The sequence below is a fragment of the Babylonia areolata genome, chromosome 20, assembly GCF_041734735.1.
Source record: "Babylonia areolata isolate BAREFJ2019XMU chromosome 20, ASM4173473v1, whole genome shotgun sequence".
NCBI lineage: Eukaryota > Metazoa > Mollusca > Gastropoda > Neogastropoda > Buccinidae > Babylonia > Babylonia areolata.
Window position 1 is genome coordinate 35,550,860 of NC_134895.1, and position 17,500 is coordinate 35,568,359.

At 41.3% G+C, this 17,500-nt stretch overlaps 1 protein-coding gene across 1 annotated transcript in view; it reads right to left on the reverse strand.

Annotated features, from left to right (window-relative positions):
* Nucleotides 1–17,500, reverse strand: part of LOC143294923 (cytosolic carboxypeptidase 6-like) — a 259,021-nt gene that overhangs the window by 239,104 nt on the left and 2,417 nt on the right. The window contains exons 2-9 of the mRNA XM_076606437.1: nt 17,480–17,500; nt 16,441–16,565; nt 15,724–15,818; nt 14,599–14,815; nt 13,329–13,464; nt 9,227–9,341; nt 5,554–5,665; nt 3,123–3,325 (exon numbers count right to left, since the gene is read on the reverse strand). The exon at nt 17,480–17,500 is cut by the window's right edge and continues 105 nt beyond it. Coding sequence (XP_076462552.1) covers nt 3,123–3,325; nt 5,554–5,665; nt 9,227–9,341; nt 13,329–13,464; nt 14,599–14,815; nt 15,724–15,818; nt 16,441–16,565; nt 17,480–17,500 — 1,024 coding nt within the window. The remainder of the gene's footprint in view (nt 1–3,122; nt 3,326–5,553; nt 5,666–9,226; nt 9,342–13,328; nt 13,465–14,598; nt 14,816–15,723; nt 15,819–16,440; nt 16,566–17,479) is intronic.

Sequence of the window (17,500 nt, forward strand, 5' to 3'; positions counted from 1 at the left end):
TCAAATGATAATAATAATAATAATTATTATTATTACCAATAATAATCAACAATGATGAGAATAATAATAACAGTAATAAATAATATACATTTGTACAACTGCCCTTTCCCTCTCTAGGAGCTCTCAGGGCGCTTTACAAGAAAGAAGAGGTTACAATTTACACAAACTATTCAGGACCTCTCTCTCTCTCCCTCTCTCTCTTTCCACCTCCATTCCCCTCCCCCCCTCTCTCTCTCCCCACCTCCCCCCCCCCCTCTCTCTCTCCACCTCCACTCCCCTCCTCTCTCTCTCTCTTTCTCTCTCCCAACCTCCACTCCCCTCCTCTCTCCCTCTCTCTCTCCCCACCTCTCTCTCCCTACCTCCACTCCCCTCCCCCTCTCTCTCCCCACCTCCACTCCCCTCCTCTTTCTCTCCCCACCTCCACTCCCCTCCCCCCTCTCTCTCCCCACCTCCACTCCCCTCCTCTCTCTCTCCCCACCTCCACTCCCCTCCCCCCCTCTCTCTCCCCACCTCCACTCCCCTCCCCCCTCTCTCTCCCCACCTCCACTCCCCTCCTCTTTCTCTCCCCACCTCCACTCCCCTCCCCCCTCTCTCTCCCCACCTCCACTCCCCTCCCCCCCCTCTCTCTCCCCACCTCCACTCCCCTCCTCTTTCTCTCCCACCTCCACTCCCCTCCCCCCTCTCTCTCCCCACCTCCACTCCCCTCCTCTCTCTCTCCCCACCTCCACTCCCCATCCCCCCTCTCTCTCCTCCCCACCTCCACTTCTCTATCTCTCTCCCCCACCTCCACTCCCCTCCCCCCTCTCTCTCTCCCCCACCTCCACTCCCCTCCTCTTTGCCCACCTCCACTCCCCTCCCCCCTCTCTCTTCCCACCTCCACTCCCCTCCCCCCTCTCTCTTCCCACCTCCACTACCCACCTCCACTCCCTCCCCACCTCCACTCCCCTCCTCTCTCTCTCCCCACCTCCACTCCCCTCCTCTCTCTCTCTCCCCCACCTCCACTACCCTCCCCCCTCTCTCCCCCACCTCCACTCCCATCCCCCTCTCTCTCTCTCTCTCTCTCTCTCTCTCGCCACCTCCACCCCCCCTCTCCCCACCTCCACTCCCCTCCCCCCCTCTCTCTCTCTCCACTCCCCTCCCCCCCTCTCTCTCTCCCCACCTCCACTCCCCTCCCCCCCTCTCTCTCTCTCCACTCCCCTCCCCCCCTCTCTCTCTCCCCACCTCCACTCCCCTCCCCCCCTCTCTCTCTCTCCACTCCCCTCCCCCCTCTCTCTCCCCACCTCCACTCCCCATCCCCCCTCTCTCTCCCCACCTCCACTCCCCATCCCCCCTCTCTCTCTCCCCACCTCCACTCCCCATCCCCCCCTCTCTCTCCTCCCCACCTCCACTTCTCTATCTCTCTCCCCAACCTCCACTCCCCTCCCCCTCTCTCTCCCCACCTCCACTCCTCTCCTCTCTCTCTCCCTACCTCCACTCCCCTCCCCCCTCTCTCTCTCTCCACCTCCACTCCCCTCCTCTCTCTCTCATTTATCATACAAACAAAGTGAGCTGACAGGCATGGGGTGGTGTTGGAGAAGTTGGAAACAAACAGCGCTTACAGACAGGTATTTTTGATGATTTGTGTGTGTGTGTGTGTGTGTGTGTGTGTGTGTGTGTGTGTGTGTGTGAGGAGCCAAAGACAGAGACGGAGTCCGATGAACAGATATAATGCGGAAGGTTGTTCCAGAAAGATATCTACCAGGAGCAGCGAAGAGGAAAGAGCATTTCACGGCCATGGGTAAACTCTCTCCATAGGAACGGCGAAAGAAACGACGTTAACAGCGTTTCACCCCAATTACCATCATCAAAATATTGCAAGCGGAAGGCTCTTATACTGAAGAGGTGAATGTTGACAAAGAATACCACAATTCTGACGACGACGAAAGCTAAAGGTTGGGTCATTCAGACACCCACTGGACATCCGAGGGGTCTGTGTAGAGGAGAAGAGAGGGCTGGCCGTACTGAGTGAGTTAATACAATAAACAGTGCAACTCCCCTAACACCAAACCCCTCACTCTCTCTCTCTCTAGTAGTAGTAGTAGTAGTAGTAGTAGTGGTAGTAGTAGTATTTACCATTGCTATTATTGTTGTGTCTGATCGTTACTGTTTTTATTTGTCACAAGGACAGATTGGAAGACTAGGCAATGCCTAAAATCTTTATCCCTGAGTGATAAAGTTTTGATTCTGGAATCTCTTCTCTCTTCCGTTGCATTAGCTCAGCTCTGTCTGTGCAGCCAGCTGCTCGTTTGGGTTGCATATGTGCAGGTTAGGCATCTGACCTTTCATTTTTTTTTTTTCTCCCTGACAGATGTGGTGGATCTGTTTTCAATACGGATCAGTCTTTTAAATTAAACTCAACACATGATGCTTCCTTGACACTGAAAGTGTAACGGAGGAACTCTCTCGGTCTCTCTGTTCAACCAACCTGCATCACCACTACCACATTTACCATAGTCATCACCACCATACCATCACCAACTATGACAACAACAACAACATCGACAAAAAAAACACCCAAAAAACACCACCACCAACAAAATCTACAACCACGATAACAAAATCAAACAATGACAACAACAAAACCACCACCACAACCACCATCTCCACCAACACCAATGACAACAACAACCAGAACCACCACCACCACAATAACAACAACAGCCACAACCACAACCACCACCACCATCACCACCACCAAACCAACAACAAATACAGTCACCACTACCATTACCAACACTACAAAACACCAACACCAGCAACAACACAACAACCATCATCACCACCATCAGCACACTACCACCACCACCACCAACACTACAACCACCAACACCAACACTAACACTAACACCACCACCAACAACCACAGCCACCACCATTACCACAACCACCACCAATCTGCACAACAACCACCATCACCACACCACCATCACAACCACCACAACCAACAATCACCAAAATACCAACAACCACCAAAACACCAACAACCACCACCACCAAAACAACCACCAACACCACCACCACCAACAACCAACACCACCACCAACAACAACACAACACAACAACCCACAACCTCCCTCACTCACCGCCTGCCGGTGCCGGCCTTGATGGCGTCGCGGTTGAAGTTGGTGTTGGCCAGGGAGAAGTCCTCGGCGTTGGCACCCAGCAGCTTGGGGAAGATGGACTGCTTCTCGTAGCGCTCCACGTCATCGTAGATGTTGCCATACATGAAGCCGTTCATCAGCGTGGAGTGGGCATGCAGGTCGATGTAGAAGTCCACCTCGTACTTCTGCAAGGGAGAAGGAGGGGGGGGGGGGGGTCAGGGGGGTCCAGGATAATAATAATAATAATAATAATAATAATGACGGGCACAACAGCCAAGTGGTCAACATGCAAAATTGGAAAGAACCACATTTCTGTTCATATTGCTGCTGACAGTTGAAGAAGAACGCATAACTGCAGATCAGATGATTTTGTATATTCATCAGAGGGGCGCATAAGTATCCATATCATCATCACTAATGGAATATAGAACAACAGAATATGGTGCAATGAAATGGCATGCAATATTTGTATTTGTATTTCTTTTTATCACAACAGATTTCTCTGTGTGAAATTCGGTCTGCTCTCCCCATGGAGAGCGCATCGCTACAGTACAGCGCCACCCATTTTAAAAATTTTTTCCTGCATGCAGTTTTATTTGTTTTTCCTATCGAAGTGGATTTTTCTACAGAATTTTACCAGGAACAACCCTTTTGTTGCGCTAAGTGCATGCTGCACACGGGACCTCGGTTTATCGTCTCATCCGAATGAATAGCGTCCAAACCACCACTCAAGGTCTAGTGGAGGGGGAGAAAATATCGGCAGCTGAGCCGTGATTCAAACCAGCACGCTATGATTCTCTCGCTTCCTAGGTGGACGCGTTACCTCTGGGCCATCGCTTCACTCCAATACAACATAAACGTACAAGACAGTGCGAGACTCAAAATAAAGATAAGGCAGTAAACGTACAAGACAGTGCGAGACTCAAAATAAAGATAAGGCAGTAAACGTACAAGACAGTGCGAGACTCAAAATAAAGATAAGGCAGTAAACGTACAAGACAGTGCGAGACTCAAATTAAAGATAAGGCAGAAAACGTTCGAGACAGTGCGAGACTCAAAATAAAGATAATGCAGTAAACGTACAAGACAATGCGCGACTCAAAATAAAGATAAGGCAGTAAACGTACAAGACAGTGCGAGACTCAAAATAAAGATAAGGCAGTAAACGTACAAGACAGTGCGAGACTCAAAATAAAGATAAGGCAGTAAACGTTCAAGACAGTGCGCGACTCAAAATAAAGATAAGGCAGTAAACGTACAAGACAGTGCGAGACTCAAAATAAAGATAAGGCAGTAAACGTACAAGACAGTGCGAGACTCAAAATAAAGATAAGGCAGTAGACGTACAAGACAGTGCGCGACTCAAAATAAAGATAAGGCAGTAAACGTACAAGACAGTGCGAGACTCAAAATAAAGATAAGGCAGTAAACGTACAAGACAGTGCGAGACTCAAAATAAAGATAAGGCAGTAAACGTTCAAGACAGTGCGAGACTCAAAATAAAGATAAGGCAGTAAACGTACAAGACAGTGTGTGACTCAAAATAAAGATACGGCAGTAAACGTACAAGACAGTGTGTGACTCAAAATAAAGATAAGGCAGTAAACGTACAAGACAGTGTGTGACTCAAAATAAAGATAAGGCAGTAAACGTACAAGACAGTGCGAGACTCAAAATAAAGATAAGGCAGTAAACGTTCAAGACAGTGCGAGACTCAAAATAAAGATAAGGCAGTAAACGTACAAGACAGTGCGAGACTCAAAATAAAGATAAGGCAGTAAACGTACAAGACAGTGCGCGACTCAAAATAAAGATAAGGCAGTAAACGTACAAGACAGTGCGAGACTCAAAATAAAGATAAGGCAGTATCACACATCATCATACCATGATGCCTGTCCTCTAAATGTCTTTTGTTGATAGTTTGCTTGTTTTTGTTATGGATGTTGTTTGTTTGCTTCTGTGTGTGTGTGTGTGTGTGTGTGTGTGTGTGTGTGTGTGTGTGTGTGTGTGTGTGTGTGTGTGTGTGTGTGTGTGTGTGTGTGTGTGTGTGTGTGTGTGTTCTTATCTTGTTTATTGAAAAAAAAAATGTGTATTTATAAATAAATAAAATGGTAACAGATTTTTTTTCTCTGACATAACAAATTTATAAATTGATAATAAAATAAATGAGCAAACAACTAACTAACTAATAAACAAACGAATAACTAACTATATAACTAGATAGATAGATAGATGAATAAATAAATGAATTAACAACTAACTAAATAAATAAATAAACCAAAAAAAAAAAAAAAGAAAGTACAAAAAATCCAATCAAAGCCATAAAGAAAAACCATACCACGATCAACACAGAATGAGGAGGAGAATACAGACATTTGAACAAAAAAAGAAGGGAAAAAAAATCCAGACACACCCCACTGCGATCCAGTTCCATCAGCATGTTCTTGGTGGAGTACAGGGTGGGGTGGGCCCAGGGTGACGGCTCCTGCCAGTGACGGTTCAGGTCGAAGCCCATCAGGGAACACCTGGACATAGTTATTATTATTATTGTTATCATGGTTGTTGTTATCCCTGACAGCTCCTGCCAATGACGGTTGAGGATCGAACCCCATTTGGGAACACCTGGACATTGTCGTATTCTTCTTCTTATTATTATTATTATCATTATTATCATTACAACTGACAGTTATTAGTATTATCATTTTTATTATTAGTTTTGTTATCATAATTGACAAGTCCTGCCAGTGATGGTTCAGGTCAAACCCCATCAGGGAACACCTGGACATTGTCATTATTACTGTTATTATGTCATTATTATTGGTGTTATTGTTGTCAAACCCCATCAGGGAACACCTGGACATTGTCATTATTACTGTTATTATGTCATTATTATTGGCGTTATTGTTGTCAAACCCCATCAGGGAACACCTGGACATTGTCATTATAATTGTTATTGTTGGTGTTGTTGTTGTCAAACCCCATCAGGGAACACCTGGATGTTGTTGTTATTATTGTCATTGCTGGTGTTATTGTTGTCAAACCCCATCAGGGAACATCTGGACATTGTCATTATTATTGTTATTGTTGGTGTTGGTGTTGTCAAACCCCATCAGGGAACACCTGGATTTTGTTGTTATTATTGTTGTCAAACCCCATCAGGGAACACCTGGATGTTGTTGTTATCATTGGAATTATTGTTGTCAAACCCCATCAGGGAACACCTGGACATTGTCATTATTATTGTTATTGTTGGTGTTGTTGTTGTCAAACCCCATCAGGGAACATGTGGACATTGTCATTATTATTGTTATTATTGGTGTTATTGTTGTCAAACCCCATCAGGGAACACCTGGATGTTGTTGTTATTGGTATTATTGTTGTCAAACCCCATCAGGGAACACCTGGACATTGTCATTATTATTGTTATTGTTGGTGTTGTTGTTGTCAAACCCCATCAGGGAACGTGTGGACATTGTCATTATTATTGTTAATATTGGTGCTATTGTTGTCAAACCCCATCAGGGAACACCTGGATGTTGTTGTTATTATTGTTATTATTGTTGTCAAACCCCATCAGGGAACACCTGGATGTTGTTGTTATTATTGTTATTATTGTTGTCAAACCCCATCACGGAACACCTGGATTTTGTCGTTATTATTGTTATTGTTGGTGTTATTGTTGTCAAACCCCATCAAGGAACACCTGGATGTTGTTGTTATCACTGTTATTATTGTTGTCTAACCCCATTAGGGAACACCTGGACATTGTCATTATTAAAATCATTATTGTTGTCAAACCCCATAAGGGAACACCTGGACATTGTCGTTATCATTATTGTTATTGTTACTGTCATTATTATTATTATTGTTATTATCATTGACATCTCCTGCCAGTGACGGTTGAGGTCAAACCCCATCAGGAAACACCTGGACATTGTCGTTATTGTTATTGTTACTGTCATTATCATTATTGTTGTCAAACCCCATTAGGGAACACCTGGACATTGTCATTATTATTATCATTGTTGTTATTGTTACTGTCATTATCATTATTGTTTTTATCATTGACATCTCCTGCCAGTGATGGTTGAGGTCAAACCCCATCAGGAAACACCTGGACATTGTCATTATTATTATTGTTGTTGTTATTGTTACTGTCATTATCATTATTGTTATTATCACTGACAGTTGTTACTGTCATTATCATTATTGTTGTGAAACCCCATCAGGAAACACCTGGACATTGTCATTATTATTATTATTGTTGTTATTGTTACTGTCATTATCATTATTGTTATTATCATTAACAGTTGTTACTGTCATTATCATTATTGTTGTGAAACCCCATCAGGAAACACCTGGACATTGTCATTATTATTATTGTTGTTGTTATTGTTACTGTCATTATCATTATTGTTATTATCACTGACAGTTGTTACTGTCATTATCATTGTTGTGAAACCCCATCAGGAAACACCTGGACATTGTCATTATTATTATTATTGTTGTTATTGTTACTGTCATTATCATTATTGTTATTATCATTAACAGTTGTTACTGTCATTATCATTATTGTTGTGAAACCCCATCAGGAAACACCTGGACATTGTCATTATTATTATTGTTGTTGTTATTGTTACTGTCATTATCATTATTGTTATTATCACTGACAGTTGTTACTGTCATTATCATTGTTGTGAAACCCCATCAGGAAACACCTGGACATTGTCATTATTATTATTATTGTTGTTATTGTTACTGTCATTATCATTACTGTCATTATCATTATTGTTGTCAAACCCCATTAGGGAACACCTGGACATTGTCATTATTATTATCATTGTTGTTATTGTTACTGTCATTATCATTATTGTTATTATCACTGACAGCTCCTGCCAGTGACGGCTGAGGTCAAACCCCATCAGGAAACACCTGGACATTGTTGTTATTATGTATGATAAGTGTCGTGTCCGACTATGACCACCAGATCAGTACTGAGAGGAGGCATCTGCTGTCCTGACTATCTGGGCCATAATTTGGTTATAGTGGAGAGCGCCTTGCCCAAGTTACTGCCCCACTCTCCCAGCAAAGAAGGTTTCGTTTCGGGGCAGTTGGTGCTGAGAAAGTTCCCAAAGGCCAACTAGCCCCCCCCCCCCCCCCCCCCCCTCCCCACCCCCACTCCCAAAGGCTGCAGCACTGAGCATGAGAGCCAATGCAGTCTTGCCTCCTAATTTCAGAGTCATAGTCCTTCACAAGAGACTAAGCTGTAAATGCCTGCCTTCCCATTTAAAGTGGGGAAACCACTGAGCATACTTACAGCTCTCACTTTGCTGTTGGCCCAGCTTATTGTTATTATCACTGCCTGCATCTGCCAGTAACGGTACAGGTCAAACCCAATCAGGGAACACTTGAACACGTTACCATCATCATCATCATCTTAACAGTCATCATTATTATGATTGTTGTTGTTATCATCACTGAAGGACGGCTCCTGCCAGCGACGGTTCAGGTCAAAACCCCCATCAGGGAACACCTGAACATTGTCATTGTTATTGTGATTATTGTTGTTATTGTTACTATCATTATCATTATTGTTATTATCATTGACAACTCCTGCCAGTGACGGTTCAGGTCAAAACCCATCAGGGAACACCTGGACATCATAGTCAATAGTAGTTGTAGCAGCAGCAGTAGTACTAGCAGTAGCAGTAGTCACAGTAATATTATTACTGTTATCATTATTGTCACTGATGGCTCAGGTCAAACCCCCCAAAAAAAAAGCCAATGGACTACTCACACGTCCTAAATTTAAAAAAAAAAAAAATTGAATACAACCAAGTATAACAATGTACAGTTATCAAGCACACACAAAGACCCCCAAAATTTCTCCAGGCTTTCTAGAAATGAAAAAAAAAAAAAAAACAACTGATCAGCAAAAGGCAGAAAATAAAAAGAACAGATGACTGAAAGAATGGGAAAACTCCATAGAGAGAGAGAGAGAGAGAGAGAGAGAGAGAGAGAGAGAGAGAGAGAGAGAGAGAGCTGACATGGCACAGCGTACAACAGGAAACAAGCAGGTACCGTACCTGTAGTTCCCAAGGTAGACCCCGTCAGGGTTCAGGCAGGGGATGATCTTGAACACCAGGTGCTCTCGTAAGATTTTGGCGATGGGGTGATTGCTGACAAGGAAGTCGATCACACCTGGAACCAAACAACACTGTCAACAGTCCCTCACTCGCACATCCTTTGAGAAACAAATCTAAAAAACATTCATTGCATAGTCAGTCAGTGCATTACTAAGGCACACCATTCCAAGCTCCAAATTATTCTACTCTCTATTTCTTCCATGCGTGTGAATGTGTGTTCGTGTGCGGATTGGGTCTGACTGATGGTTTATTGCAAAGGAAAGCCAGATACTTGAAAGCACAATATAATTGTACTATCTTATATTATTTTCATGATAATCATTTTTATTTTTATCGTTATTATCATCATAATCATCATAATAAAGATTACTAATCTCTTCATGATGATGATGATGATGATGATATTGATGATGATGGTGATGATGATGTTGATGGTTGTTGCTGTTGTTGTTGTTGTTGTTGTAGTTATCAAACACAAAAATAACTGTGTCACTGTACAGTATTGTGCACTATGGTAGTAGAGTATCCTCAAAGCATACTATGTCAAACCGTACCAAACTGTATCACACAGCACAGAACTAAGCCATGTACATGGTATTTCAGGTCACATTATTTCCTGTAGTGCGGCGATATACCATATATTTCAATTCATATTTTTAATATACACACACATTACCTTGACAGACAAACGTCACCTAGTAACAATATACAGACAGATGACCTTGAAAGACAAAGTCACCTAACAACAATCTACAGACACACACTACTGTTCCAGACGAAGTCACCCAACAACAATATACATAACAACAATATACACAGACAGATGACCTTGAAAGACAAAGTCACCCAACAACAATACACTGACGCATATTAAATGACCTTGACAAAGTCACCTAGCAACAATATACATAGTTAACAACAATAAACAGAAAGACCTTGACAGACAAAGTCACAGAACAACAATAAACAGACACACATGACCTTAACAGATCAAGTCACCTAACAACATTATACAGACAGATTACTATGACAAAGTCACCAATGAACAATATACAGACAGACAACATTGACAGACAAAGTCACCTGACAACAACACACAAACAGATGGCCTTGACAGACAAAGTCACCTGAGAACAACAAAATACAGACACACGTTACCTTCTTGACAAAGTCACCCAGCAACAATATACAGACACACATTACCTTGACATACAAAGTCACCTAGCAACAATATACAGACAGATGGCCTTGACAGACAAAGCCACCTAACAACAACAACAACAACAACAAACACACACACACACACACACACACACACACTTACCTTGACAGAGAAAGTCACCAAAGAACAACATACATACAGATGACCTTGACAGACAAAGTCACCAAACAATACACAGACACACATAACCTTGACAGACAAAGTCACCTAACAACAATACACAGACACACATAACCTTGACAGACAAAGTCACCTAACAATACACAGACACACATTACCTTGACAGACAAAGTCACCTAACAACAATACACAGACACACATTACCTTGACAGACAAAGTCACCTAACAACAATACACAGACACACATTACCTTGACAGACAAAGTCACCTAACAATACACAGACACACATTACCTTGACAGACAAAGTCACATAACAGCAACATACAGACACGCATTACCTTGACAGACAAAGTCACCTAACAACAATACACAGACGCACATTACCTTGACAGACAAAGTCACCTAACAACAATACACAGACACACATAACCTTGACAGACAAAGTCACCTAACAACAACATACAGACACACATTACATTGACTGACAAAGTCACCTAACAATACACAGACACACATAGCCTTGACAGACAAAGTCACCTAACAACAAGACACAGACACACATTACCTTGACAAAGTCACCTAACAACAATATACAGACACACATTACCTTGACAGACAAAGTCACCTAACAACAATACACAGACACACATTACCTTGACAGACAAAGTCACCTAACAACAATACACAGACACACATTACCTTGACAGACAAAGTCACGTAACAACAATACACAGACACACATTACCTTGACAGACAAAGTCACCTAACAACAATACACAGACACACATAACCTTGACTGACAAAGTCACGTAACAACAATACACAGACACACATTACCTTGACAGACAAAGTCACCTAACAACAAGACACAGACACACATTACCTTGACAAAGTCACCTAACAACAATATACAGACACACATTACCTTGACAGACAAAGTCACCTGACAAGAATACACAGACACACATAACCTTGACAGACAAAGTCACCTGACAACAATACACAGACACACATTACCTTGACAGACAAAGTCACCTAACAACAATACACAGACACACATTACCTTGACAGACAAAGTCACCTAACAACAATACACAGACACACATTACCTTGACAGACAAAGTCACCTAACAACAATACACAGACACACATTACCTTGACAGACAAAGTCACGTAACAACAATACACAGACACACATTACCTTGACAGACAAAGTCACCTAACAACAATACACAGACACACATAACCTTGACTGACAAAGTCACGTAACAACAATACACAGACACACATTACCTTGACAGACAAAATCACCTAACAACAATACACAGACACATATTACCTTGACTGACAAAGTCACCTAACAATACACAGACACACATGACCTTGACTGACAAAGTCACCTAACAACAATACACAGACACACATCACCTTGACAGACAAAGTCACCTAACAACAATACACAGACACACATTACCTTGACAGACAAAGTCACCTAACAACAATACACAGACACACATAACCTTGACAGACAGTCACCTAACAACAATACACAGACACACATCACCTTGACAGACAAAGTCACCTAACAACAATACACAGACACACATAACCTTGACAGACAAAGTCACCTAACAACAATACACAGACACACATTACCTTGACAGACAAAGTCACCTAACAACAATACACAGACACACATAACCTTGACAGACAAAGTCATCAATACACAGACACACATTACCTTGACAGACAAAGTCACCTAACAACAACATACAGACACACATTACCTTGACAGACAAAGTCACCTAACAACAATACACAGACACACATTACCTTGACAGACAAAGTCACCTAACAACAATACACAGACACACATTACCTTGACAGACAAAGTCACCTAACAACAATACACAGACACACATTACCTTGACAGACAAAGTCACCTACAACAATACACAGACACACATTACCTTGACAGACAAAGTCACCTAACAACAATACACAGACACACATTACCTTGACAGACAAAGTCACCTAACAACAATACACAGACACACATTACCTTGACAGACAAAGTCACCTAACAACAATACACAGACACACATTACCTTGACAGACAAAGTCACCTAACAACAATACACAGACACACATTACCTTGACAGACAAAGTCACCTAACAACAATACACAGACACACATTACCTTGACAGACAAAGTCACCTAACAACAATACACAGACACACATAACCTTGACAGACAAAGTCACCTAACAACAATACACAGACACACATTACCTTGACAGACAAAGTCACCTAACAACAATACACAGACACACATAACCTTGACAGACAAAGTCACCTAACAACAATACACAGACACACATTACCTTGACTGACAAAGTCACCTAACAACAATACACAGACACACATAACCTTGACAGACAAAGTCATCCATACACCGACATACATTACCTTGACAGACAAAGTCACCTAACAACAACATACAGACACACATTACCTTGACTGACAAAGTCACCTAACAACAATACACAGACACACATAACCTTGACAGACAAAGTCACCTAACAACAATACACAGACACACATTACCTTGACAGACAAAGTCACCTAACAACAATACACAGACACACATTACCTTGACTGACAAAGTCACCTAACAACAATACACAGACATACATTACCTTGACAGACAAAGGAAGACGGAGTTTCCCCAGGGTGCACACGGGCGGTGATGTAGACCATCTTCTGTTTCTCTCCTTCAGGTGTGTACAGATTGTCCGGGTGAGTAATGGTCAGCAGGTCCAGTCGACGTTGTTGCTGCACAAGGAACACTGACATTTAGTCCATGAAAAAAAAAACATGTGATGATGCACATGACACACTGTTCCAGTATATATGATGGGCATGATAAAGTACAGACTGATGTCGCAAAAAAAAAAAAAAAAAAATGCCATGTGCACATCACACAATTCCTGGAAACATGGTAGGCATGATAACATACAGATAGTTGTTGATGCAAAAAAAACAAAAAACAAAAAAAAAAGCCATGTGCACAACATGCTATTCCTGGATATACGATGGGTACAATAAAATACAGATAACTAGTTATCAATACAAAAAAATACAAAAAAACATGCCAAATGCACGACATGCTATCATTGCATTTACGATGGGCAACGATAAAATACAGATAACTAGTTGTCGCAAAAAAACATATGCCATGTGCACATGCTATTCCTGGATATATGATGGGCATGATGAAATACAGATAACTATAGCTGTCGATGCAAAAACAAAAAATAATGCCATGTGCACGACACGCTATTCCTGGATACATGATGGGCGCAACAGCTGAGTGGTTTGACCAGGCTTGTGGTGACTTTCTATATTCATCCATGCGTCCTCCTGCAAGCAATAATCCTTACAAATCCAAACGTCGAGATAAACCGAGGTACCATGTGCAGCATGCACTTAAGAGCATGTAAAAGAAACCACAGCAACACAAGAATGTCCCTGGTAGAATTCCGTAGAAAGAAAGTTTCGTAATAAAACAAATACAGGTCCCGACCACAGAGAAAAGAATAAAAATGTGTGGATGGTGCTGCACTGAGGTGAACCACTCCCCCCCAGGGAGAACGGCAAGAATCTTACAGAGAAATATGTTATGACACAATACAATACAATGCAAAACAACACAACACAACACAATACAATGTTTGCAAACCTAATCAACCAAAGACCATCTGTTTGCAAAAAAAAAACACACAAAAAAAAATACAGGACTGAAACATGTTGAATGGATGAAAAAAGTTTTAAAATGAATAACAAGCAGAGTTCATGAATCATCTACAACACACGAGCACACATAAACATGACAACAACAGGCATGCAATCATCAAAACTCACAACACATTGAATGGCACCTTCTTACAAACAACAACAAAAACTCACCACAGTAAGACAAAGAAGTTCCCTGGTGAAGAAATCGTAGTTCCGTTTCTCCAGATTGTCCAGATAGTTCTGCAGGCGGGTGTAGGAATACGGATAGCAGTAGGCAAACTGATACACTTCATCCTCACTGTCAAAGTTGAAAGCGAAGGACATGACATAGTTTTTCCGATGATCCGGGCAGCGATAATAGTAGACGTATTTCGTCGGTATCCGCACCCTGTTGAAAAAAAGAGTCAAACAATCGGCATGTTTTAACTCTTTCACTGCCAAGTTTCCGTGCGAACAACACTCCCCAGCACCAGATATTTTAGACTTGATGCTCTCAGTCACATGGTTTGGTTTATGTCGAAACAACATAGTGGACTTGTTCCCTTCGAACGTGGTCAAGGGAAGAAGGTTGGTCAATTTCTTATTACATGGGAAAGTGGGCTGCAGCTCTTGTAAAGCTTTGTTACAATGTAAAAAACCGTCCTTTTAACATGAACCCTCAATGTCAACTAAAGTCATCTATGGCGGTGAACTGTCTAGTCGAATAAGATCACCTTTGGTTGGCAAACAAATTAAAAGAGTTTTTCTCTTATGTTTGAATGAGATGTATAATTGTTTATATAGGGTGCTCTATCTTTTTTGTCTTCTCAGAAGTTGGATGGATGGTTGTGTGTGTGTGTGTGTGTGTGTGTAAGTGCAAAAGAAGAAAAATGTGTATTTAGTTACAAGACATGCACTTTGAAACAGACAGACAGAAATAAGAGTATGTGTGGGTGTGTGCATATGCGTGCTTGTGTGTGCATGGGTGGGTGGGTGGGGTGTGTGTGTGCGCATGCACGCGTGTGTGTGTATGTGAATGCTGCGATAGTAAAAAAGACAATAAAAATGGAAGGAAGAAAGCCAGCAATAATGGAAGAACGGGTTGGTAACAATGAATCAAGAACATACATACATGAATAAACCCCAAGAGAAAGAAGACAGACGAAAAAACACCAGAACACCCTCTTCCTCCCCACACCAAAAAGAAGAAAAGAAAAAAAAAGAAAAGAAAAAGAAAAAGAAAGAGCTGAAGAAGAGGACACAGCAAACTGGTGGTCTTAAACTGACCAGCAGAGCGAGTATGTATGTTACACTTACCACTTCGGTCTGCTGGTAGATTTGACCAGCGGTGTCATGCCGTCTCGGTACAGGGATTTTGTTTTACTGAAGTTCACAATGTTGAAGATCACACGCTGAAATAAATTTAGGGAAGCACTAACATTTATATAGTTTGTATAGAAAAGACAGGTGTAAGACTGCGCGCGCGCACACGCGCACTCACACACACACACACACACACACAAATACACACACACACACATTAACCATGCCAAAAAGACATGTTCCAAGAGACAATATCATCTGTATCCAATGCATATATATAGCTAACAGTATAAAATCATGGAACACACATTCACACACACACAACCTCACATGCACACAAAGAGGTAACAGTAATGCATAAAACAATCTGATTAATCATTATAATCAATTTAGTTAATTCACTGGAAACTGATGGGAATATGTATAAACCTTGTTTTTTTCATTTGTGTTTTCTTATTTGCATCATCACCACATGAATTACCTTACATGTGCATTCATAAAACTGAAAATGAAACTGAAAAGTGTCTCCTTTTCATTTCATTATTTAGCTGTTGCCCAAAGTACAGATAAAGTCTTTATCTGTGCTAATTTTCCATAGCTATCTGAAGCAGAAACTAGACACTCCAGAATTAAGTAAACTTGAAAAGGACAAGCCAAGTAATGAACTGTTGTAGACTGAAGAAACTGGTGACAGGTACAACTCCCTTTCACCTGATCCTGTTTGACGTTTTCCACGGTGAAGTTGAACCACACTCGGAAGCGAGGATTGCAGGTGTCAGGACGTATGAAGAGGTCATACTCAAACTCTGTGATGTAATCCACTCGTCCCAGATTGCCTGCATGCAAGAGACAGCTTGCATTAATTGAAGAAAAGGATAATAATATAAAAAGAATTCAAGCTAAACCAAGCTAACAGTAATTCTTTAGAGATGTAATCAAGTCAGCTTTATTGTATCCAAAAGAGAAAGTCACATACATCTTTATTCAACCAACAGGAAATCATTTGTGCATAAAGAGGAGAGACATACAGACACATGGAAAGTAGCCAGACATACAAACAGATACACTGAACATGAGACTTACTATTCTTATAATTTGCAACCTAAAATTCCTTTAAAAATTCATGTTCTTTAGTTTTCATCTAACCCGCAAAATACTGAACAATAATTATCTGTCTTGTGGTAATAACTGTGCATAATACAAGTGTTCATTTTTCAGTGCTTGTGAAAAAAAATGAAAAAAAAGATACGAGTGTGAATTTAAATCAAAACACTTTTTTATCATCAACTTTGAAATATTCTTTAAAAGCCAAAGCATTAAAATGTTATATCACAAATTTCAGTCTTAAAATGATCTATCATCATGTGATAATTCAAAAGCATTAAAACAGGTTCACACAAATCTCAATGAAGTTGTCAACATCATCAACATCATTAAATTTACACCATTTCTAGTACATTTCAGCCACTGAAAGAAGTATATATACTGCCTACATGTGGGGTAAATAAAACGGTCATACATACAAAACATTACAAGTCTGTATGGGTGTGTATGTGTGCATGTCTGAAGTCTAACTGAATGATACAGGAAACGAATGATGAGCACCCAATGGCAGCTATCAGTCAGCTCAACCCAGGTAGGCAGCCTGTTGTGCAAATGACCCTGTGTTTGTAAAGTGCTTAGACCGAGGATAGGCACAAAATAAGTATCCAAATCATCATTATCATCTCATATCTTCTGTGTAACTCACCACTCTCAAAGCAAGCATCAA